Here is a 24497-nt window from a genome sequence, read left to right as displayed (position 1 = left end):
CCGGCAGCGCCCGGGAAAACCCGGGCTGGAGCCCCCGCCGCGCCGGAGCCGGGCTCGCCCCCTCCCACGGCCCGCTCCCGCCTAAGGGGCGTCCCCGTGACCCCCCGAATGTATAAAAATGAGGGCTTTTATCCCCCTGCATCCCCCGCTGCGGCGGGACCCCATCCCGCTGCCTCGCTGTCCCCCGCCCGGCGGGAAGGGGCTCCCGGCCCCCCGTGCAGCACGAGGACCATCCCGTCCTGCCTCTGTCCCCCCCGGGCACAAGGGACGTTCCCACATTTGCCACCCTCATCCCTGCGGAACTGGCGGGACCCCCACCCCCCCAATCTCCATCCCTGCCTCAGTTTCCCCAGCGCCTTCCGGGACTGAAACCAGAGGTGTCCCCACGTGTCCCCCCCGGCACATCCCGGCCCTGGCAGCAGCCCCCAGCCTCGACCCCCATCCCGGGCACCTTTGCTCCCTTCAATCACAGYGCGCAGGGCGGCACCATCGTCCCCCCCGCTGCCATCTGCTTCCCCAGCCGCTTTTAGCCCAACTTTCCTGGGAAAAGGAAGAAAGGGAAAAAAWTCCCAGCGGGCAGAAATAAACCCGTGACCCCCCCAAAGTGTTCCCAGCAGGTGCCGGGCACTGGGAATCTGGGAGCAGGAGGGGGCCAAGCACCATCTCAGCACCCTGTGTGCATGGGAAGCATCTGGGACCGCAGAGCGGATCCGGAGGCGCAGGAAGCCCCCCGGAATTCCCTGGCAGCAGTGAGGGGTCCCACTCGGCACATCCGGAAAGGGACCGGTAGGGGCTCCGGTGACTGACGTCCTGCTGCCRCCTCCGGCCCTGGGGACCCCGGCGCGGGAGGGACCGGTGGCCCTGACTCAGCACTGGCCTGAGTCACTGTCCCCAGGGCGCCGGCGCGGGGACAGCGCGAGGCCTCGCGTTTTGGCCGGACTTGGGCTAATTGCATCCCGCCGACGTCATTCCTGCCCCTTCCCAGGCCCTGGGCTCGAGGATCCATCCATGGATTCATCCGGCACGTCCGCCTCCATCACCGGCTGCGCTCATGGCATATAGGGCGCGCGTTTACCTATATGTCGGGGAGGCAGAAACGGAGGGGATATGTCATCACTGAAACAAGTTGTGTCTGTTGCATGCCGAGCATCCCCGTCCAGCCCCAGGGCTGTCATAAGGAGGAGGAATCTGGGAATCTGCTCCCTGCTCTGCCCGCTCGCCGGAGCTCCCTGGGCGCYCGTGCGCCCGTGCAAGCGTGCGGGTGCCCTGGGTTTGCAGGGCAGACTCTTCGCGCTGGCTCTCGGCGCTGGCGCGCTGCCGCCCGGCGCACAGGGCCGCCTTTGAGYGCGCGGGCGCCCGCCGCGCTGCCAGCGCCTCCCACCTGGGCCGGGAGCTGGGCAGGGGCCCAGGCGGCACCGGCCCCTGCGCCACAGAGCCGCCTTTGTGCCGCGGGGGGGGTCTTTCTGCCAGGGGGTGCATGGGCGCGCTTGCCAGCGCTGCTGCGCTGCGGGATGCGGCTTGTGCAAGTGAGAACACGTGTGTGCAAGCAAGCACATGTGTGCAAGTGAGCACACGTGTGTGCAAGCAAGCATATGTGTGTGCAAGCGAGCACACGTGTGTGCAAGCAAGCATATGTGTGCAAGTGAGCACATGTGTCTGCAAGTGAGCACATGTGTGTGCAAGTGAGCACACGTGTGTGCAAGCGAGCACACGTGTCTGCAAGCGAGCACGTGTGTGCAAGCGAGCACATGTGTGTGCAAGCGAGCACACGTGGGTGCAAGCGAGCACACGTGGGTGCAAGTGAGCATGTGTGAGTGCAAGTGATCACACATGTCTGCAAGTGAGCACACGTGTGCAAGCGAGCATGCGTGGTTGCAAGTGAGGTCATGCATGTGCAAGCAAGTGTGCAAAGGAGCATGCAGGTATGCAAGCAAGTGCATGCGTGTGCAAGCAAGATAGGACCAGGTGCCCATGTGCATGCTCATGTCAGCATGCACGTGCACAAGCGCATGCACATGCGGGCACCACCGCTTTCCTGGGGGCAGCTCGAGCCCCTCTGCCAGCCCCAAACCCGTCCCCAAAGCGCCTGGTGGCCCCCAGGCCGTGTCCCCCCCCAGGTGCCACCTGCATGGGGCCAGCGCGGTGCCCGGCGCGGGTGCAGCCCTGCCATGGCGGCCGGCGAGCGAGAGCGGTAATTAAGTTAATTTGCACATGCAAATCGTCCTCAGTTGGAATCTGTTAATTTTATAATTTGATGTTTAATGTACATATCTGCTGTGTTTTCCCAGCCAGAAACCCAACATTTTCTGGGTGCTAATGACGAGAGACACTCGATGGGCCAGGGGAGGGGACCCTGTGGCCAGGATGGGGCCAGAGCCGCATCCCGCAATGCCCAGAGACRGATCCAGAGGCATCTGGAATGGGAAGGAGTCTCCCCCGAAGCTTCGCTGGAGCTGCTCTCCTGCATCCATCCAGCTGTTCCCTTTGCCCCCCCGATATCCCATCCAGATGTTCCCCCCAGGCCCTGGGGACTCCCCCATCCAGCTGTTCCAGCTGCCACCACGGGGCTCTCCCATCCAGATGTTCTGCCCAGGAGCGCAGCTGCTGCCCATCCAGATGTGCTCCCGGCCGGAGCCGCCCTTCCAGCTGCTCCCCAGCCAGCGTCACCACCCRTCATCCCCATCCAGATGTGCCCCGCACCAGCCCAGGGCTCTGCCCATCCAGATGTCGCCCCRGCAGCCCCGTCTCTCCCAGTCCAGCCATTCCCGCCCTGCCCTCCRTGCCCGCTCCGTCCCCGCTGCCACCCCCAGCATCCCGCTGCGGTGCCGATATTTTTAACCTCCCGCTCGGCTCCCGGCGCTCCGTTTCCAGGCGAAGCTGCCGACTTTCGCAACCTCCTTTTTATAACTCGGAGCTTTTCCCTTCTCCCGCTCTCCCAGGGCGATGAAAGGAGGCCGTGCAGGGGGGAGCTCGGCGGGGGGGCTCCACGGCTCTCCCGCTGGATTTTCCTCCCCGGAGCCATCAGGAATTTGCACCTGGTGGGGGATGTAAAAGAAAGGGCAGGTTTGGTGCTTTCCCATCACGAGACGGAAACGTCTATTTTGAGGCTTTTCTCCCCAAAGCGGTGCCCGGGCTGGGGCAGCCGCTCGGTGGCAGCCAGAGCGGCTCCAGGCAGGAGGCTGTAAAAGAAAAGATTCATTTGGTGTGTTCGAGTGGAACAAATAGCCCCCAAAACCCCAAATCCATCCGTTTTTTGGCGCCTACGGCCTGGGATCCAGGCTCTTCTTTCCCATCTTTAATAGGGGTCTTTTATCCCCAAAGTGTTTYGGCCTTGGCCCTCAGCCCACCCCAATCGTTGGCATTTGCCTTTCTCCCTCCCTCCTTTTCACACTTTCCTGCAAATTTTTCCTCTTTTTYGAGGTGTTATTTTTGCCCCACATCCAGGGCCAGATCCCACGGGATGAGGTGGCTGGATGCYGCGTACGGAGCTTCACTGCATGAGGAAAAAATCCCCAGAAATCCCCCCAAATCCAGAGGTTGCCGGGAACCGTTGCCCACGCGCACCTGCAGAGCCCGGACGCAGCTCAGCACACAGGTGCTTCAAGCTCCATGTGAACAGCGCTGGCTCCAAGCTCGAGGCAGCTCCTGCTCCGCATCCCGCCCCATTCCCGCGGGATCATCACCCGGCAGCTCAATTAGGGGGGCTCCACCCGGCACTTMATTAATACCCGGGCACTTCTTAATACCCGGGCACTAAGAGCGGCCGCCGCATCCTCCCCCGGCAGGGAGTCCCGAGCCAGGCGCCTCCATGGAAATAACGAATCCCGGCTATTCCGGGGGGGCGTCCGGGCCCCCGCGCGCGCCGGCTCCGGCGGGCGGCCGCGTAATTAGCCGGTGGCTGCGCTGATGAAACGAGCGCGGCCGCTTTGAGGCTGAGCCTTTGAAGCTGCGAACGCTGAGCCCGCTCCGGAGGGGGATGCTTCCCTGCGGAGCAGCCTGGGAGCGCCGCTCGGGCCGGGAGCTCCCACCGGTTTTCCTCGGAGGCTCCGGGCACCGCGGCGGCCCCGCGGTTCAGCCAAGGGTGACTCGGGCCCCCYGCTCCAGCTGTGCGCATCTGGAGCACTGCGGACAGGATCCCGCTGCTGCGGGGCTTATCCGAGCCCCAGAGCAGCCGGGACCCGGGATGCAGCAGCCTCCTCCTCGGGGAGCCCTCGTGGAGAGCTGCCGCGGTGGGAAGCGCTTCACCTCCCCTCTCGCCCACCCTAATTAATGGCTTTAATTAAGGAAACGCCACTTCCACTCCCGACTGCCATTTGCCTGCAGAAACGCTTCTAATTACGGTGCGGAAAAGACGCCGCGGCTCCTCAAACCAGCACGAGCCGGGGGGAGCTGCATGCGTGGGGGGGGGGGCTAAAAATATGTGGGAATGGGAAAATTGCCCGGGTTGCAAACACGGAGCCCAACCGTGAGCAGACAGCAGAGAATCCACCAGTACCTGCACACGGGGAGAGCCGGACCCAGCYGGAGGCGGCTCCCGGTGCTCCGGGTGCGTGGATGCCGGCTTGGCCAGGCCCCCCCCAGCACCCCCTGGATGCGAGCGATCCAGCGGAGCCACTTCAGGAGCATCCGTCTTTATTAGCAGCTGCTTAACATGTCCCAGCGGGACCATAACCGGGAGAAGCAACTTAATCAAAGGCAGCAGCCAAGTGCGGGCGAGCACGTCCCCCCCGGCGCCGCTGCCGCTCCGGCCCCGTGCTCCGGCTTCCCGGGATGCTCCGGCCGAGCCGCCCGGCTCCTGCGCCCGGRGCAGGCCGAGGTTTCTGGTCCGCATCCCATTCTGCTCCCGGGCTCCTTGCTCTCCGCAGCGGCTTTGGGCACCCCAGGGCTTTCCAGCAGTGCCGGAGGCGGCCGCGCGCTCCCTGCGCCGTTAGCTGTTTAATTGAGTCTAACGAGCGTTGTCTAAAATTTCCATCTCATCAAGCTCCAGGACGGCGGAGCGGAGCCGGCCCGGCCGCGCGGGGCTGCTGGATCCCGGGGCACAGGGACAGCAGCTCCGTGCTCCGTCCACGCTCCTCTGGCTCCGTCTGCCCGGGAATGCCGCCCTTCAGCCTCCCCACGGCACCCGGGATGCAGCTGGAGSTTCCCGCTCTCCCTGCACCCCAGCTGTGCCCAAATTCCTCTCATCGTGCCCCCTTGTCCCCTTGCTCCCTTGTTCCTGTGCCCCCGTGTCCCTATGCACCCTTGTCCCCTTGCTCCCGTGTCCCCATGCTCCCTTGTCCTAATGCTCCCGTATCCCCTTTCTCCCTTGTTCCTGTGCCCCCATGTCCCCATGCACCCTTGTCCCCTTGCTACCTTGTCCTAATGCTCCCTTGCTCCCTTGTCCCCTTGCTCCCTGGTCCTAATGCTCCTTGTCCCCTTGCTCCCTTGTTCCTGTGCCCCCTTGTCCCCATGTTCCCTTGTCCAAGCCTTGCTTGCCCCCATGCTCTCCGTATCCCCACGGGAGCCTTTCCCTCTGCTCCCTGCGTTCCCATGGCCCCTTGTCTCCTTGCTCCCTCCATCCCCATGGTCACTTGTCCTCGAGCTCCTCCATCCCCACGGGGGCTCGAGCCGATGCTCCCCTCCGTGCCCCGACACCAGGGTGATGGGCGCCCGTGGGGGCAATGTGGGGCTCCCCATGCCGGGGAGGGGGGGCAGTGTGGGGGTCAGAGCGCTGAAATCCGGAGAATCCGTTTGGACGGAGTCCCTGCTCCGGCTCCGGCTCCGGCTCCGGCTCCGGCTCGCCTAGCAACCCACCTAGCAACCGTGCAGCTGGCGCCGCCGCTTCCCAGCGCTCCCCAAAACCCAGGAAAAGCGGCACGGGGACGGCCGGGATGAGGGATGTGCCCGGCCCCGCGGCCCGCATGGTGCGGCCAGGCTGGCTGGATCTGGCCCTTTCCGAGGGAAAACTCAGCCGCTCCCTGGAGCASCCGGAGCTCCGTGGTGATTCCCATTTACCAGCAGCTCCCCTGCCATTCATTCAAACCAGAATCGATCAGAACAACAAGGAGAGAGCAAGCAGGAAAGAAATGAGGGCAAAAAAAGGAGGATTTTTCTCCTTTTCTCATCCACGGAGATGCTTGTCCTGCTTGGTCCCTCCGGCGAGCAGGGGGGCGCCAGGGTCGGGACCCCCGGGATAATCTATGCAGGACAGAGGCGCCAGCCGGGGGTCTCCATGCTCCGCTCCGAGCCGGCACAGGCAGCAATTCCATCCAGGCTGGGCCTTTTTGTGCTCCGGAGCGAGACAATAACCGCGGATCTTTTCACTGGGAGCCAAGCGACGCCGCGGCGAGGCGAGGGCTCGTTTTCTATGGGGCGTTTCAGCTCCGAGCCGTCCTCCCCTTCCCTATTCCACCCCCCTTCCCTTATATCCCGGTCAGCTCTCACACAAAGAGCGCCGCTTGGAAACGGCCCTCGCTTCGCTTAAAAACAAATAATAACTGGAATAACATTTTTTTTTCTGGCGAAATCCCGCACTTTGTTTTTCAATATGCTGCATAGAAATAGCTCAGCATCCTCCGCTCCCTCCCGCACGCTCCGCTCRTGGCCAACGCCAAATCCCTGGGGATTTTGGCTCCCTTCCCACCTTGCTCCCAAACGTCCCTTTTGCCAGGGCCACGTTCCCGCGGGAAGGGTGGGATCACTCCGTGCGGGAAAATGCGACTGTGCTGGCTCCAGGTCTGCTGGGATGGGTTGGATACAGCTGAGATTTGGGAAAGGGGGAGCTTCCCAGTGTGCTCATACCCGGCTTTGCTTCCCTGGGCTGGGAAATGCTCCCCCTGGGCACAGCGGAGGGAGATGTCCTGGGCATCCCTGGTATTATAGASCTCATGGATAAGGCAGGGTAAGAAATTGGGCCCAAAACATCAGGAATTAAGCGCAGAGAATCTCTTTGCAAGATCCCTGCAAATTGGGCCCGTGCTCCTTCTCTCCCTCCCTTCCCAGCTCTGCAGGATCCATCTCCGTCCCCTCCAGGCTGGCATCAGACCGGGACCATCTCCATCGCACCCGATTGCRGGAGGATCATCCCCATCTCAGGACCATCCCATTGCTCCCAGATTGGCACGGGGCCACCTCTGGCCTCCCAGACTATCCRGACCGTGTCCGGGTGCTTCCTGCCTGGCCCGGGGCAAAGCACGAGGGAGATGATGACAGGAGGGGAGGGCCGGCCGCCCCGTCACCCTGGAGCTGGCAGTGCCTCGTTGGGCTCACAGCGCTCCCAGGAGCCGACCCGGGCGCTTCCCGCTGCCACCGCCCCGCTGCTCCCCTTCACACCCACATCCGATCRGGAATGGACCATGAGCCGCGGCTTTTAGAGGATGCTCCGCATGGGGATGCTCCTGCTAGAGGGATGCTCCATGTGGGGGTGTTCCTGGGGATGGTGGTCTCCCAGCCATCATCATCATCCCGTGGGAGGGGGGCTGCTGCACCCTCAGCATCCCCTGCGCCAACTCTTCCCTAGGGAGAATCCCCGCCGGAGTCAGTCCGGCCCCGGTGCGCCGGAGCCGCCCCCCCGCCGAGCACGCGGCGCGCTTGGAGTGACACCGCGGCAAATCGGTCTGAGCGAATGGGGTCACCTGCCGCGGAGACAAGTCACCCGGCGCACGCACCGTGCCCCGCGGCACCGGGAGCTGCCAGCAAGCGAGAACGGCAGAAACCGCCCCAAAAATGTGCCCYGGGGGGGAGCGGGCTGGAGATGCCCCCGCGCCGGCAGCTGCGGCTCAATGGGGTTTTGTCCCACGGGAGGAGGAGGAGGGAARGGAGCAAGGGCAGCGGCAGCCGGGCAGCGCCGGGATTAGCGCCCGGAGAAAGGGCCGCTCTGTGGGCCCGGCAGCTGCTTTAATTCCRGGCGGGCCTGGGCAGGGGCACAGCTGGGGGCAGCTGCCCCGGCCAGCRCCAGCTCCGTGCCCGGATGGATGCGACTGTCCCGAGAGGAATAACTCCCTAATTAGGGCTCTCCTGGGCACAGGATCCGCCGCCCGCTGGGGAGCGGGTGGCAGCGGGAAGGGGGATGCCGGCGCTCGCTGCTTAACCTACATTTCCTTTTGTCCCTGCTCACACGGCCGYGGGCGGCCGCTCCGTCCCGGCGCCTCGCGGAGCGGCAAGAAGTGGCTTTTTGTGCCGGCAAAGCCATCAGGAGCGCGGGTTTATCCGCGGGTCTAATGCATAGGCGGGAGCCGGGACGCAGGGGCGCTCCCGCGGGCTGGAGGGCATTGGAAGCCGCAGCGCTCCGAGAGCGGCCCCGCGGCCGGGAGCTGGCAGAGCTCCCCGCCTGGCACCCAGCTGGAGCCGCGCGCCCGGTTATCACACTCGAGCGTTAATGGCTAAACTGCTGCTTGCGATTAGCGGCTCTCCCGCGCATCGCCCGGTCCCGCTGCCCACGGCACCGCGCGGCCGCCGCAGCCTCGCTTGCCGCAGCGGGAGCGCGGCCGCTCGCTGCCGCGGCGCTTCCAGCCCCGGGGGCTTTTAATAAGCGCAGATAAGATCCGCAGCCTTTCATTAGGCTCGCGCGCGATGCCTGGGCTCTGCGCACCGCCGGCGCCTGCGGTGCCGAGCGGGGAGACGGAGCCTCCATCGGCCTCCCTGGTGGGTGGCGGGTGCCGGGGGTCCCTGGCGCCGTGTTTGGTCCCTCGACTGTCGCCCCAGTGCCCGTTTCTTGCAGAGCAGCAGCAGCCGGAGAGGCAGCTGCTCCGTCAAAGCGGCCAAGTTCTCTTTCCTCTGGATCCCGTGGTTCTGGAGCAGGGAATGGGGCTGGGAAAGGGTTCCTTCCTCGCCACCAGTGATGGGATTGGCCAGGGATGGGAGATGGGATTGGCCAGGGATGGGAGATGGGATCAGGCAGGGATGGGAGATGGGATCAGGCAGGGATGGGGAGATGGGATCAGACAGGGATGGGAGATGGGATCAGGCAGGGATGGGACATGGGATCAGACAGGGATGGGGAGATGGGATCAGACTGGGATGGGAGATGGGATCAGACAGGGATGTGAGATGGGATCAGGTAGGGACGGGGGTTGGATGCAGTGGCACAGAAGCCTCTTCGCCAGGGGGACGATGTGAGGCCCCGCCGGGGCTTTACTGGCCTCCACTTGCCGTCCCGCTCGCGACGTGTCCCCGTCTCCGCACCGCGGTGTTCCCAGTGAGCGGCTCATTCCCGGTCGCTGCGAGTGGCCGGAGGGAGCACGCGAGCTGGGTGGGGATCAATGCCGGGCAGGTTGACGCAGCCACTGCTCCGGAGCGCGGCAGCTGCCCCCGCTGCTCTGCATGGCGGGAAGCGGAGCCTGGAGCAGCCCTGGAGCCCTGTCCCGGATGGGACACCTGGGTTTCCGCCTTATTGTGTGTCCCACAGTGGGGCTGAACCACTTCCCCRTGCCTCCAGAGGGAGCCCGGGATGGAGGGAGGGAGCCATTCCCGCTTTTCCATCAGCTACGGAGCGGCATCCGGAGCCACCAGGGCATCCGCTGCCGGATTCGGCTGCAGTGGGTGCTGAGCCCCCCAGTGGGGCTGCCCCAGGCTCAGGGGTGCTAGGAGGGCCCTGTCCCACTGCAGGGCGATGTCGGGGTGCAGAGGGGGCACCCGCTCCGCTTCCCATCACCTGCGCCCGAGCGGGCTCGGTTCCAGGCTCTGCTTAATCTGGACGTTAATCCGCACTAAATCCTGGCTCTAATCCGTTTAATGCCACCTCTTGCTACGAGGCTCCCGCGCGGCTGCTCTGGCCCGCAGAGCCGAGAGGAGGAGGAGGATGAAGGCTGGAGGAGGGGGGCTGGTGTCCCGGTGCTCAGGGACAAGGCTGGGGACACATTGGGGCCTCCCCCTGCCAGGCCCGCTAGTCCCAGCCTAAAAATCCCTCTCCAGGGCTGACATCTACTGGCAAGAAGCCCCGTGGGCCACCAGCCCCGGCGCTTCCCGGTGAGCACCCCAAGTCACCAGCCCCACGGTGGCTCCTGGGAGGGATCCGGATCCGGATCCAGGTGTCCCCCGGGGCTGCGGGGACTCCCCCTGCGGTCGCCCCAGCACACGAGGCTGGCGCAGGTGACACGGACGGGAGACGCGGGGACTGTCACCTAGCAACCCGCGGCGGCYGCCTTCCCGCTCTCCAGGTGGGAAAAGGGGAGAAAAGGAGGAAAAAGGGAATAAAAGCAGCACAAAGGCAGGAGGGAGGCATGGGCTGGGGCAGGGAGCAGTGCGAGGGGCTGACCCTGGCCCCTTCCCTGCACAGAGGCCAAAGCTTTTCCTGGCTTCTTTCCCCCTGGTTCTGCTAAAAGGGACAGGGGGAGCGGGCGCATCCGGAACCTGGACGGCGCCCGCTGGGCGGGACGGGGGACAGGAGGTGTCGGGGGGAGCGGGGCCGGCCCCCTGGCACCTCGGGGACAGCCCCGGCCTCGCGCGGCCCGGAGGGGGCGGAAGAGCCGCAGCGCGGGACGGGACGGCGACACGCGGGCTCCCGGACGCCTGGGCCCCTCCTCCGACTCTGGGGACGACGCGGGGGGCGGATGTAGCCGCCAGGATGGGAAAAGGAGGGAGACACAAATCCTGGAAGGGGCCAGAGCGGGGAAGCGCTCGGGAGCCCCCCGCCCCCGACGGCGGGGACGCGATTGTCCCGCCTTCCCCCCACGAGGGACTCCCCCGCCGGCCGCGCTCATTGGCTGCTTCGTAGCAAGCCCAGGGCCGCCATTGGCTGCACCGCCCACCCGGCCCCGCCCCCCGCCCCGACGTATCCAAGTTCTGCCCCGCCGGGGACTTCGGGGCGGCCGTGGGGCGGGGGAGGGGGGGGCGCGGGGACCAGGACCGGCACCGGGACCGGCACCTGGAGCGCGACCGGCACCGGCACCGGCACCGGCATCGGCACCGGCACCGGCACCGGCACCGCCGCAGCCTCCCCGACCCGATCCCGGCGAGGGACACGAAGCGGGGGTGGGGGAAGCGCCCCCGCCCCGTGCCGGTCCCGGCGCAGCTCGGCGGGGTTCGGGCGCAGGTAAGCGGGGAGGGGGGTGTGGGGCGACTCCGCGAGCCCCTTCCCGGCCGCCCCGACGGGCCCCGCCGCTGCCCCGGGCGCCGCTGCCCCGGGCGCCGCTGCCCCGATCGTCGCTGCCCCGATCGTCGCTGTCCCGATCGTCGCGGTCCCGATCGCCGCTGCCCCGATCGCCGCTGCCCCGATCGCCGCTGCCCCGATCGTCGCGGTCCCGATCGTCGCTGTCCCGATCGTCGCTGTCCCGGTCGCCGCTGTCCCACCGCGGAGCTCGGAGCTCCGGGACCCCCCCGCCACGGCCCCTCCGAGGGCCGTTTGGAGCCCCCCGCCGCGCTCCGGCTCCTGCTTCTAACGGGAGGAACCCCCCCATCTTTCCGGGGCCCTTCGGTGCCGGTACCCCCATGGGTTCAAAACCCATCGCCTCCCGCCGGGACGTCTCCCGGCCCGGTGCACGTTGTGGTTCTCCGGCCCGTTGTGCCAGCGCAGCTGGACCGGGCAGCGGGAGGCACCGACCTGCCCCGCTCCTCGTCCCGGGCCCGAGCGCCTGGCTCCTCGTGTGCTGGTGCCGGGTGTTTTCCTTGGGAGAGGGGCAAGAGGGGCTGTTCGGGCCCTGGGTGGGAGATGTGCAAGAACTTGAGGTCCTAGGGAAGGGGACAGGGATGAGCGGGGATTTGGGAAGCACTAAGAGGCTGGAGCTCTTTGGTGGACTGAGCTCCGGGACGGTGCTTGAGAGCTCCCAGCTCCACTTTGCAGCTGGGCCTCCGTAAAACACAGGAGAGGGGAGACCTCCTTTGGGAAGTGTTGGGCAACCATCTAGGAAAGAGCGATGGAGCCACCATGTCTCCCACCTGGGACAAGTGTTGGGAGCCGCTCCGGAGGGCCGCAAAGCGGGAAGTGGCACCGCGCGGGTGACAACAGGATGTGCTCGAGCACCACCCTGGCTGCCGAGACCGCGGCGAGGAGGGGAAGGGAAGTCACCGGGACCGGGCGGTGGGACATGCCCGGCTCCAGCACCTCTGGCAAGGCGGCACCGCCGGGACAYGGCCCGCGGGGCGGCTCCGCAGGGAGCCGGTCTCCAGGAGACCGTCCGCGGAGGACGCGGCTCCCCGGCCGCGGGCCGTGCCCGCCACTGCCAGCCCGCGGCCTGGCTGCGGAGCACGCGGAGGCGCCTTGGGGGAAGGAGCGGAGCCGTCGCGTTGTTTATGGGTTAAACACAACGAGGCTGGAGGCCGGGATGGGGGGATACTGCTGCCGGGATTGGAGTCTTGGCGTGTGCRATTCCGCCCCGCGCTCCGTGCGGCTCTGGCACCGAGGGCGCAGGAATCGCGGGGTGTGCGCGGGCACCGGGACACGGCGCGGAGCGAGGCCCGGCCGCCGCTCCCCCCACTTCCCCATCGCGCGCTCCACTCCGGAGCGAAGGAGAAAGGAAGTTGTGGCAGGGGAGAGCTCCTGATCCCGGCCCGATAAGGAAAGGAGGAAGCAGAGGCGAGACACATGCTCCAAAATAGCTCTGTCCTCCTTCGTGTCGCGTGCCAAGCCCGGCGGCTGCAGCTGGCAGGTCTGGACTCCCTGGGGTTCTCCCAGGAGATTCCCGCCGGAGCTCCCTTTCCCAAGCTGGGGCAGGGGATGCCTGGGAGCCTGGATCCCTGCAGGAGAACATCCAGGCCTCGCACTGGGGCCTTATCTTTCCCATCAGCCAATGATCCTGGGAAAAAAGAGCCATTTTCCTGGAGCAGCCTGGGGGCTTGGGGCTCCTCCTCTGCACAGTGGTATCTGGGAGCCGGGCGCCCCGTTCCCACCACGATGCTGGGAATGCAGCCCTGCGGCATGAGCTGCACTGCCGGGCCCCTCCGCCCACGCTCCGGGCTGGGAGCCCCTCTCCGTGCACGGGCACGTCGGAGCTGCCGGGCATGGCCGCCTTCCCACGAGCTCCGCGCGGGAATTTGGGTCCCGGTCGGATGTTGGCCGGTCCCGGCAGGTCCCTCTGTGATGCCGGCCCCGTTCCCAAGGAGAAACCCAAGCAGCTATTGGGGACGACTCCCTGTTTCCACATTGTGCCCCTTGGCATCTCRCTGCTCCTTGGCAGCTGTGGGCTCCCATCGGACGTGCAACGAGTTGGCAAGTCCTCATACCAGGCAGCACTTTGCTGAGGGCTGTGGGGCTCCATTTATCCCTTGTCCTCACCTGAAAATGAGGGAAATGGGGCCTGGTGGGGAGAGAAGCAGGAAAGCAGGAGGAGGGGACGGGCAGGTCACGGCTGCCAGCCCGGCTCCGTCTCCGGTTTCATCCTCGTGCCGCTCCAGCGCTGCAGCCCTGCTCCGATAACCCGGCTCGGCAGCGGCGCTTAATTAATTAATGCTCAACGCGTCCTCAGGGCGATGGAAACCAATCCCAGCGGGCTGAACCCGATAGTGCCTTTTGTCAGCCGCGAGCTCTGCGGCGGAGCAACCGTGGGACGGAGCCGGGAGAGCCCCGGGAGGGCGGCGCGGGTGCCGGGTGCCCGGTAACGCGGCCCRCATGAGACGGCGTCCGCGCCTCCGTGCCCGCGGATCCGTTCCCGCGCCGGGCGCTTGCTGCGCGCTGACCCATAAATTATTGAAGTGCTTTTTGTGATGCTGCATGAAATATTCATCCCGCTGCCGAGGGAGTTGGGGTGGGGGGGCAGAACAGGGGGGTGCCGAGCGGCGCACAAAGAAAGGCTGCCAGTTATCCAGTAATTGGGAGCTGGAAAGCGGGAGCTATGGGAGCCGCGGGGCGCGAGCGGCGGCTGCGGAAGGGGAGGCAGAAATTCCCATCGCGGCTTCGCTGGGGGGGACGCGCTGGGTGCCGCGGGCTGCACGCGAGCTCCGGGCGCGCTCCGGCGCCTCGGCTCTGCCCCGGCACGTTCCAGCGCTGCCGGCCCCCGGGGGCTGGCAAGATGACAGCGCTTCCTGGTGCCCCTGCAGACAGCAGCTTTAATTGGYGCTTTCTAACGAGCGCGATGGCTCCTGCGCTGCTCTCACCCTGCAAATCACAGGGGATTGAGGCCGCCGGGGCCGCCAGGCTCCACCAGCTCCAGTACCGTGTCCTGACCAGGCTGCAGGGAGCGAATCCGGAGCCGCATCTGTCCCTGTGCCCCCTTCGCCTCCATCCCGCATCCCGCAGCAGGAAGCCGGGATGCAGGCGCGATGCTGCTCGCCGGCCGGCACGTGCTGCAAGGGGAACTCRGCCCCGCGCCGGCCTCGCGGCGCGGAACCGCCTGCTCATGTGTCCCCTGTGTCACCGAGCACCCRGAGGTGGCCCCAGGGCCTCCCCTTGCAGCGCGTTCCGGTGCGGGAGAGCATCGCGCCGCGCGGCGTCGCGGCAGAGCCCCCGTCAGCGCTCCACGATGGAGAGCCCAGGTCCGACACCCTTCTTGTTCTTGGCGGGATTTAGATTCTGGGAAAAGAGGTGGGGAAAAAAACAAGGCAGTGGCRGTGCCTGCACGGGAAGCCTCAGTTCCTGGCCCGGCTGCGCCGCGCTCTTCCGGAGCAGCACCGGCTCGTTGCACCACGGCGCCCGGCTGCGCCTGCCCTGGAAGAGGCAGCTTTTTTCAGGCTATTTGCATTAAAAAGGAGAAGGAAAGGGAAAAAAAAAAAAAAGAAAAAAAAAGAAACAAGGGCTGAGCAGGGCTGGAAAACTGAGCAACAGGAAGGAAATCTGGCGGTTTCTTTCGGCTGCTCTTTGGGGCAAAGCTGCCTCTTCCGGGCGCTGATAACAGCAGCAAGCAGCGGCCCCCGGGCCAACAAAGGGACCTCTCCCATCGGGAAAGCGCCGCGTTCCCGTGGAAAGAGCTCGCGCTGGGTGAAACCGGCGGCGTGTTCCCGGTGGGAAGGGCAGCAGGGAGGGCGCCGGGTGCCAGCGCCCGGGGAGGCAGGCGAGCGAATGAATGAAAACCAGGAGGGAACCAGCTGGAAAAGAGCCTGCGGGGCGGGAGAGGAGGTTCCCGAGCTGCAGGATGCAGCCCCAGTGGTTGGAATCGGCCTCGGGGAAATCCTCCCTCCGGCCCCGGCTTCCCGCTGCGGAGAGGAGTGTCGGCACAGGCTGCACTGGGACAAGACGCCCCAAAACGCCCCGGGCAGGAGGGCAGGTCGAGGCCGTGGTGCTCACGGGCAGCCGTGGAGAAGCCGCCGCTTCCCAGTTTCTGCAGGCTCCAGGCTGGGGTTTGCGCTGGGTTTCTGGCTCCGGGTGCCCTGCAGCGAGCTGGGACGCGGGAATTCCTGCTGCGCCGGTGCCCCTCACTGCAGCGGAGCCGGAGGCAAGGCCGGAGCATCTCCATGGGCGGGAGGGCAGTGGCAAATCCGCCCCGCGCCCTCCTTCCCGCGCCCTCCTTCCCGTGGGCCCAGGCTGCCTGCGGCTCCGCTTCGTCCTCCCTTCTGGCAGCGCGGGAGCCTCGGCGCGGAGCTGGCGCCGGCAAAATCCATGGTTGCGCACGGAGGGAAGCGCTCGCAGAGCTCCGTGTTTTTCCTAAGGGCTGTAAATAAGGCCGTGTGCGGCGGCTCCTTGAGTTAGTGCCTGCGGCTCTGCCCGCGCCGTGATTTGTAGCCTGGTGCTTTCCAGGGCCGGGCGCATCGCCGGGGCCAGCGGCGCTCTTAGTCATTCCCAGCGGTTTTTCAAGCCGTAATCCGCCCGAGCCGACTGATTTGCGCCCGCCCGGGGCCTGAACTTGCTCTCTTAGAAGCGACCAGGGCTCGGCGAGCTCCAACCTGCCCCATTTTTCACTCCGCTGGGATGGGCAGAGCCAGGGACAGGGAATCCGTTGGGCACGACGGGGAGCAGCGGCGGCTGCTGGGGGAGCAGCGGCACCCGGGACCTTCGCGGCTCGCGGTCCCCACCTGCACCGTCCCCTCCTGCCTGCAGGAAATGAGTCAGGTCCTAAGGAAGGCGARTGAGGAGGATGGGGCAAGAGCCCTTCCTGCGTAGGCAGGAGCCCACCTCAGTGCCTTGCCTGGGTAGGGAGCCTCCTCCGGGCTCTAAGGACACAGCTGCGCCCAACTGCTTCTTCCTGGGACTGGGGGAAAAAGCCAGGAACATGCAGTCAGTCATCCCATGAGCAGCCTCCTTGCCTCCTTGCTCCTTTGGGGCTTGCTGGTGGACCACGGTGCATGAGAGTTGGACATGATCGTCTCAAAGGTCTTTTCCAACCATGATTCTCTGATTCTCTGATTCTTCTCCACACAAAGGACAGCATGGGGAGGGGAGGAGCAGGGACTGGTGCAGGGCCTGGCTCAACCACGTGTGTCTCTTCCCTCTTGCAGCGATGGACACCTTCAGCACTAAGAGCTTGGCCCTGCAGGCCCAGAAGAAGCTCTTGAGCAAAATGGCCTCCAAGACCATAGTCAACGTCTTCATTGACGACACAAGCAGCGAAATCTTGGATGAGCTCTACCGGGCCACCAAGGAGTACACCCGCAACCGCAAAGAGGCCCAGAAGATCATCAAAAATCTCGTCAAGATCGTCATGAAGCTGGGCGTGCTCTACCGCAACGGGCAGTTCAGCCCCGAGGAGCTGCTGCTGATGGAGCGCTTCCGCAAGAAGGTGCACACCTTGGCCATGACGGCCGTGAGCTTCCACCAAATAGACTTCACCTTCGACCGCCGGGTCATGTCGAGCGTGCTCACCGAGTGCCGGGACCTGCTGCACCAGGCGGTCAACACCCACCTGACAGCCAAATCCCACTCCCGCATCAACCACGTCTTCAACCACTTTGCGGACTACGAGTTCCTGTCGGCGCTGTACGGGCCGGCCGAGCCCTACYGCAGCCACCTGAAGAGGATCTGCGAGGGCGTGAACAAGATGCTGGAGGAGGACAACATCTGAAGGGGTTGGCATGGGCAGCGCCTGCTGCATCCTGCTGCCCGTGAGAGCGAGGACGGGACAGGACGTACGGCTCTTCCGGYGCTCGCCTGGCTTTGCGTCCTCTTCTCTGCAGTGCTAACTCTCTCGTTTCCTCCTCCTTTATGCAAGGACTGAACTTCTTTACTCTGGTTAACCCTTGCCCGGGGTTCAGCCTCCCCTGCGCTGGGCTGGGTCCTTCGCGGGCGACCCTGGGCTCCTGCTGTACATTTCTTTTTCGTGTCCCACCAAGTGCTCTTAGCTCAGAGTCCAAGGAAGCGGCGGGCTTGGACTCACTGCGTTGAACTCGATGGTAACGCTCCTATGGAAAAATAAATAAACCAAAGACTCCCGGTGCCCGAGAGCTGCGAGGGGAAGCTGAGCGGGGTGGGATCTCRTTGGAGCGGCTGTGACTTCCTTGCTCCAAGGGCTGCAGGGTGACGGAGCCATGGGAGCTTCCAGCAGCCCTAGGCAGGTGACGCTGCCCGAGAGGAGAAGGTTCCTCTGCGCTTTGTGGTTTGGAAGGTGCTTTGGCCTCCTCAAAGGCAGGTCCTTGTGCCCACAGGGTCCCCCCTTGCTCGAGTGGCTCCCCTGGCTGGATGGGTCACTCGGAGGGAGATATGGAGTGACCTGCTCCTCCTTTATGTCCCCATGCACTTGGTTGTCCAAAACCCCCCTGCACTGCCCCGCCAGGCTCCTGTGGACCTTCCTTGGGATCTGCCCAAAGCTGTCCCTAGGATTTCAGCCTGTTTTCCCTGTCCCACACTGAACTAGGACTGTTGGGTTTTGACGAAGTGCAGCCCTGATGGGTTATTGAAATAAACTCCCCTCTGTGGCCTGGCTGTGCAATGTGGTTGTTACGGGGYGGTTGATACGTGCGGGGTCAGGCTGCCGCCGTCTTTCAGATGATGATGGTCTTTGTGGCTGGGGGGGCTTCGTTCTCCCAGCCCAGCCCCGGCAGAGCCGGTGCTCRGAGCATCCATGACTAATTAGACTCCCTGAACTCGGTTCCCTCAGGAACTGTGGGATTAGACTCTTCCTTCTCTTCCTTGGATGGGTGCGAACACGAGGCACCATCCTGTACCTGCCCAGCAAAGGGACCTTGAGCAGCTCTCACACCGTTYGCTATAGCGGCTTTTAGTTGCCACCAGGGGCAAGAGAGGCACCAAGCAAGGTCCTGATTTGCCCCAAATCCCCCTACAAGCCAAGGACAAACCTACAAACCCCAAGGACAAAGCAGAGCCCACTCTTGCTGCTGCCAGCACTGAGATGCAGGGAGGAGACGGTGCAAAACCCCCGGAGCAAACCCACAGCAAAGCGCCCGCTGCAGCTCCTGYGCCCGATCAGGTGTGTTCCCGGCGGCCCCTCACTGCGCAGAGCGGGCTAGGAAAGCACCACTTGCGTGACAGGTGGGCAAAGGGCAGTTTGACAGCATTGAACAGAGGCGCACGGCAGGAGCGCCGTCCTCTCAGAGCACGGATGCACCGACCGCTGCTCCTTTGCACTGCTCTGATCAATTTGTACTTTGAAAATTGCCCTTTTCAGTGTACGAGGCCCCGCACAATCTCAGCTGGCCTTATCTCCGCGCCCTCCTTGTGCCTCCTGGTCCATGGGCTGCCTCCCGGCACGGGAGATTGCAGCGCGAGCCTCCCCGCCTCCGAGCTCCGCGGCTCACATTCCCCGCTCCCTTGCTGCCRTCGGCTCCAAGCAGTGATGTGTTTCAGATTTTAAGATTAAAGAAAGGAATAAAGCGCCTATCCTTGTCATTTCACAGGCGTCGCTGCAAATATCAGTTATCTGAACTGCACAAAGCAGCTAGGGACGGGTAAAGCGCATGGAGAGGTGCCCGTTGGGGACCACSGCCGAGATGCGCCGCGACGCCGGTCCCCGGAGAGGGCAGGTGACGCTGGCCCCTGGTGAGCGACACTTGGGAGCCGCCGTCCCCGTCCCTGCGGGGCTCCCTGCAGCTCTCGGGTGGCTGTGGATGAGAAGCCAGGCGTTGGCAGCAGCGCGTGGCGGCTCGGCGGTGTTGGCAGATGCCGCGGGCGCGCGGAGCGGGGGCTGACGGTGCTGCCGYGGCTGCGCGCGCAGCCGGTGCGCCGCGGTGCTGTTCTCGAGGTGCGTGGCAGCACCAGCTGCAGGATGCTGCTTAATTGCACCAAGCAGCCTGGCTGGAACAGATCTCCTCACTCGTTCCTGTTTCCTTCTTGCCCTGCATCTTACACCCCAGGGTGGGCCACAGGACCACACAACTCATCAAATGCCCAGCACCAATTTCCCTTCACATGTAGGTGTCCAAAATCCAAAACTTCCCCCCTCATTTCACAGCAAACATCTGCCTCATTCCCAAACTCTTGCCTTCTTGCCACCTTATGGCCTGGATTTCAAACCCCAACCCTTGGCCTGGGTACATATCCGGGAACAGGGAGAGAAGCATCCATAAACAGCCTGGAAAACAGCTTATAAAACCCTCAGTGCAAATCACCCCTCAGCCTGACACAGACCAGGGAGCTCCTCAAAACACAGGTGAAGCAGCTACGAAAAAGCAGGGTCCTCACCAAGCCTTCCCTCTGGCTGCTGCTGCTGGAGCCTTGTCCTCGCGTGGTGGCTTCAGGCTGGCAAATGGCCCCAAGGCATCTGCTGGGACCCCCATGTCCCTCAGCAGCCTCACACCTCATCTCCCTGCTCAAACAAACACCGCAGGTTGTGCTACTCACTGGGCATCCACATGGAGAGGGCAGGAATCACATCTGGAGTGAAGCCAGACGACAGCGTTATGCTTTATTTTTTTYATTTGTGCTGTATTTACACAGGAAAGGAATTCCATATTCCCCCAGTGTTATTCATCTAGATAATAATAATAAAAAAAAAATCACTTCTGTAGGTAGAAAATAGTCCTGCGGTTGTACTGGGACGTGAAAGTGTGGCCTGGATGGTTTCCTGGGTTGTGTCAGAATAAGAAGGCTAGTGCAGCTTGCGAGCTCTGCCTTCCGGGTGCTGGTTCTCAGGGTGTTATCTCACCCTGCTCTCTGCACCAAGGCAGCCCCAGAACATCCTCCCTAACAAAATCAGTGACGGTCTTAGAAGCCTCACTCATCAAGGAGTCAGAAAGCCAATCCTATCCCTTCGTCCTCCCTCCCATCCAATTTATTTTTCCTGCCATGCTTGGAGAGAGAGAAATCCTGTCCCTCCTCCAGAGACTACAGAGTTAACGACATTCCTTTAGCAAGCCTTGTTTAAATCCAGCTGCTTATCTTTCTGCATTGCTCTTTCTAGCAAGGGAGATAAGGAGCCCCTGTTAGAGGGGAGCTTTGCCATATTCAGCAGATCAGTGAAGCAGAAAGCGGGCGACAGAATGGCTGGCTGCAGATCAAGAGTCTCTAAGGAGGTTTCCAGCTGCACAGCACATTGTTACTCTGACACAAGACAGAATGCATCTGTTTTAACACCTCCAAGTCCCACTTGTGTTGGACCCCAGTACATTTCAATATGGAAAACAGGAAAGATTTGTCCAACCACAAACCCCGCCAGTAACAAGCAGTCTCCTCCACCTGTCATCTCTTCTGGCTGAARCGCCCGGCCCAGCGCTGGCCTTGGGGTCACAGCTCGTCACGGGGTGTTTTTGCTACAATCATGAGTTTGGACAGTTCGGAACGGAACTTGCCTTCCTTGTGAGACACTAGAAAGAGAGAAAACAAGCAAGGGATAAACAGATGGTAAGGCATGAACAAGCTGCACTGCTGGTTCCTTTCCAGAATAAAAAAGCCAGTATGCAGGGCCTTGTGCTTCCTGCTATGTAAAGTACTAGTATGTTGTGATAAACCCATTCTTTTCCCATGCGAATTCACACTGGAACAGGACCTGCAGGATCCTGCTGTCCACCAKGAATCAAAAGCACTAGACCCCCCCAGTCAATAACACTGAGCTTCCTCCTATGTCCTGTCACCTCTCTGCACCAGTTTGAAGCTCTCAGCTCCTGGTAGATCACCAGGCTCRTTTCCCACATCAGCCCCGTTTTTCACACACTTCTTTTGGTCACAGACCTGTTGTTTCAGTGATTTCAAATTCTTCCTGTTTTAAGGGAACGTCGCTTTGTCCACCCACTGCAGCTGCAGACTGAAACAGGAAGGAAGAAGGTTTTAAGCAGGTGAGGCAATTCAGGAAACAAACAAAACAAAACAGGTCTCAAGAAAAGAAAGGCTTTGCATTTTAATAAGGTAGAGTGAAGAGATTAAATCATGAAAGGAATCTTTAAGGAGAATCTCTAGCTATCTCTCCATTTCCTATTAAATCAGGTATTTGTATCATTCAGACAACTCAAAGCCTCATCGCTGAAGACAGTGGGAAATGGAAGAATGAGGGCTTTGAACAGAAAAGGCAAAAGGATGAGCAGAGGTTTTATTTATGTTGCCACATTCAGTTTGCTGAGACAGATGGAGACTCCCCACGTGCTGCACGCCTGGCACGGTGGGGTCTGTTGGAGTCACCGGCACCCGCAGAGCCAGTGGCCAAACAATGGCTTTGAGGGAGCAAAAGGAAAGGGTGCAGGAGGGCCGGGCTGCATCCACCCTCCTGGCCGCCACCACACTCCAGTTAAGGCCACGGTGGAGTATGTTTTATTGGGCTAATCCGATTCAGGTTTTCCAGTCATCCTCCCACCCGCCCACTTCCAAACCATCAGCTGAGACTTACATAAGCCATGGCATACTCTATCTTGGCTCCTTTCACTTCAGCTTTAAACTCGGTGAAGAAGAGGTAAGACTTTCCCTGGGGCCTGAAACAAGAAAGCAAAATCTTGGGCACTGAAAGCAGGAATAAGTTACCCGGGAGCGGGGAACGTGGGCAACGCTCCGGCACGGGAGGGTAAAGCMAATTCCTGACTCTCCGGGTGGAGGTCTGGATGGGGGGTTCTCGTGATCCACCACTTCTTCCGGGGCCTCCTGGCTCTCTCGCAGCTCCATCTAGCGAGGAAGCTGGCAGTGGGGTTGTCCCCATAGCACCCACCAACCACCACCTGGAGAAAGAGCCACCCAGAGCCACGGCAGCTCCAGGGAGAGCAAAGCCCTTGGTGCTCTTGAAGTCCAGCTAGGACACACAGGTCCAGCTGCCACTGCTGCTCACAAGGTGCAGGGGCTTGAGGTCCGTGGCTTGGATCCCATATAGCCTGGCCTTGCATTTGTCTTGGGGAGCTAAACTAAACTCACCTCCAGATAGAGCAGGAGAAGAGCAGGTTGTCTTCACTGAYGCCAACGTTCATCTGCCATTGCTGTGGAGGGAAAAAGGCCCAAAGAGTTATTCTGGGTAAGAGCATCCCACTCAAGGGTGCCCCCCAACGTGAATCACCTTCCTCCCCAAATAGCTGCAGACGTCACAAGTTTCCACCACTGCAATTACTCCTGGAGAAGCAGCTCATTAGAGGCAATAGGCCTAAATCGGAGGCAGAAACCTCACGGAGTGTTATTATGTCGTGGAAAGGGTGTTATTGTAAAGGACAGGGGTGGAGAAGGCGTGAGAACACTTGCAAGTCTCCTGGCAAATGGTGACTTATSAAAACAACACAACAAAAATTGCAACACAGCCACTGATGGCCCTTTTATCTCGTGTTGCACAAAGCCCAGGGCTGCCTGCCCCCTTTCCACAATTTCATCAGTACAGTTACAGAGACGAGTTAGAAGTTCATTGCGTTTTATAATAAGAGAAAAGGACTCAATGCCATCACCTTCGAGCCTCATAAACAAAACAGGAGTGACTCTAACAAGGCCCTTCCTAGCAACTGGGATACGAAAATATTGCTCTTTGTTCTCCAAAGGTTTCCGAGCCAGAGAGAGGTTAAGCCTTACAGTGTCCCGGCCTTGCAAACCACAGCATCACTGCAGCGCACAAAGGGCACTTCCTTTCAAGAGCAAATCCAGTAAGTTACTTTTATCAACATGCAACACTGGAAACTACAACCATCCTTCCTTGCAGCTCCCAGTTCCTGGAGTCAGCTGGTGACAAAAGGAGCAGCTTCCTCTCTGGAGGAGAACAAAGTTTCTTCTTCCTTTAGTTATACAATGAAGCCTTGTGAATGCTGAGCCCCACTGATTCTTAACATCATTATTTTAAGCTACTGATTTTTCAGACRCAAAYGATTTCAGCAGAACAAGGTTTGGGSCAGACTAGCAGTCTGTCTCTGGGGCACRTAGGTCTTTCATARATACTATTRYYATCACCAGAGACTTAACAGCTTCTTATTCTGTGCCACCCTCGAGACTGAGCATAAGGGAAACTTTTGAAGGTTTTCCTAACTCACCTCATTTGTTCCTCCCTGAGCAGAGTAYGTGAATGTGCAGGTGTAATCTCCCTGGAAAGAGAAGAAAAACATGAGCAATCTAACTGCAACAGGACAGTCGGTGTGACCAGCTATTTGYTGAGCACCTGCAGCTCCTCTCGGCAACACGAGGAGCGAATGAGATCTGGCGAGTTGCTGGGGCTGCGGGGGGWGCGTGGGGAAGCTGGAGCCTCATGCACGTCTGCAGGCAGGGCTCAGCCGAGCCAGCCGGTGGAGCCAGGGATGTGGCGCCCATCAGCGGTGCCGGCGTGGCCCTCGGCTGGGCCCAGCGGTGCCGGTTGGGCACCTGCGGTACKGGGGCGCCCACGGCTCTCCCAGCACCCGCAGCCCCTTCCTCGTAGCAGCCCTTTCCCTGGGGGTCCCTTTCCTCAAGACCCCCTTTTCCTTGATGACCCCTCGCTGTGGCTCTATGTGGAATCCCTTCTCTTTGGGGATCCTCTAGGGATCCCTCTTCTCTTGTGTCACTTGGGGACCCTGGTCCCCCACCTAGGGACCCCTTTCTCCTTGGGAACCTCCTCCCTTGGAGACCTCCCAGCTCCGTGGGGACCCCCTGGGGCACCAAACCCACCTCCCTGAGGGGCCCTCCCCCGCGGGCCCTCCCTCCTTGGGGTCCTCCGTGTCCCGGGGACCCTCTCCCTTTGGGGAGCCCCCTGCGGCCTAGTGCGGCCCAGGCCGCCCCTCCGGCCGGCCCCTAGCAACCCGCCCTAGCAACCGGCCTGGACCCCCACCCTGGCCCGCCCCCTTTCCCCGGCAGCCAACCACCGCGGCGGGAGGCGGGAGCGACGTGGCACGCAGCCAATCACGGAGAGGCGCGTATTCGCTGCTCCCACTTCCTCCCTCCTCCCCTCTCACCAGGCTGCGGGAGAAGGAATGGACCATCCCGCCTGGCCGCACGTCGAAGTCCGCCGTGCTGGACCCCTCCTGGGCCCGGGCCGCCAGGCACAGGAGGACAACGGGCACGAGCCCGGGCAGGAGCCACCGGCCAGCCACTCCACTGGGCGCCGCCATCTTGGAAAGGAAGCCTGCGCTATGGCGCGCGGGAGGGGCCAATCCGCGCCGCGGCCGCCCAGGAGGGCGCCCTGGCGGCCATCTTGGGTGTGGGCAGAGAGCCCGGGCGGATCCCCCCGCCCCTTCCAGTCAGGATATTGGGACGGGGGGGACACTGGGACCGGGCGGGGGGACATTGGGACGAGGTCGTGGACAAAGGGACCTTGGGGATGGGGGATCGTAGGGACAAGGAACGACGGGGGAATGGGGACAAGGGGCCGTGGGGACAGTGGTGAGGACACTGGCCCAGTGCTCCTGGC

General features: G+C 62.7%; 2 protein-coding genes across 2 annotated transcripts; one reads left to right on the top strand and one right to left on the bottom strand.

Moving 5' to 3' along the window:
- The first annotated feature begins 10963 nt into the window (after nt 1–10963).
- On the top strand, nt 10964–17701 carry TNFAIP8L1 (TNF alpha induced protein 8 like 1). Its single transcript, XM_026035152.1, has 2 exons — nt 10964–11011; nt 16282–17701. The coding sequence occupies exon 2, from the start codon at nt 16284–16286 to the stop codon at nt 16842–16844; it is 561 nt and encodes a 186-aa protein (XP_025890937.1). The 5' UTR covers nt 10964–11011; nt 16282–16283; the 3' UTR covers nt 16845–17701.
- Nucleotides 17702–19772: 2071 nt separating this feature from the next.
- On the bottom strand, nt 19773–24198 carry MYDGF (myeloid derived growth factor). The gene is made up of 6 exons (XM_026035153.1): nt 24043–24198; nt 23152–23202; nt 22064–22125; nt 21552–21633; nt 20903–20975; nt 19773–20538 (listed from the first exon to the last, which is right to left on the bottom strand). Exons 1-6 carry the CDS (start codon nt 24196–24198, stop codon nt 20459–20461), a joined length of 504 nt encoding a protein of 167 aa, XP_025890938.1. The 3' UTR covers nt 19773–20458.
- Nucleotides 24199–24497: the final 299 nt, after the last annotated feature.

The sequence above is a fragment of the Nothoprocta perdicaria genome, unplaced genomic scaffold (genome assembly GCF_003342845.1).
Source record: "Nothoprocta perdicaria isolate Ctin4 unplaced genomic scaffold, notPer1 scaffold_157, whole genome shotgun sequence".
In the NCBI taxonomy this organism is placed as follows: domain Eukaryota; kingdom Metazoa; phylum Chordata; class Aves; order Tinamiformes; family Tinamidae; genus Nothoprocta; species Nothoprocta perdicaria.
This window is presented reverse-complemented; position numbering and strand designations above follow the sequence as displayed.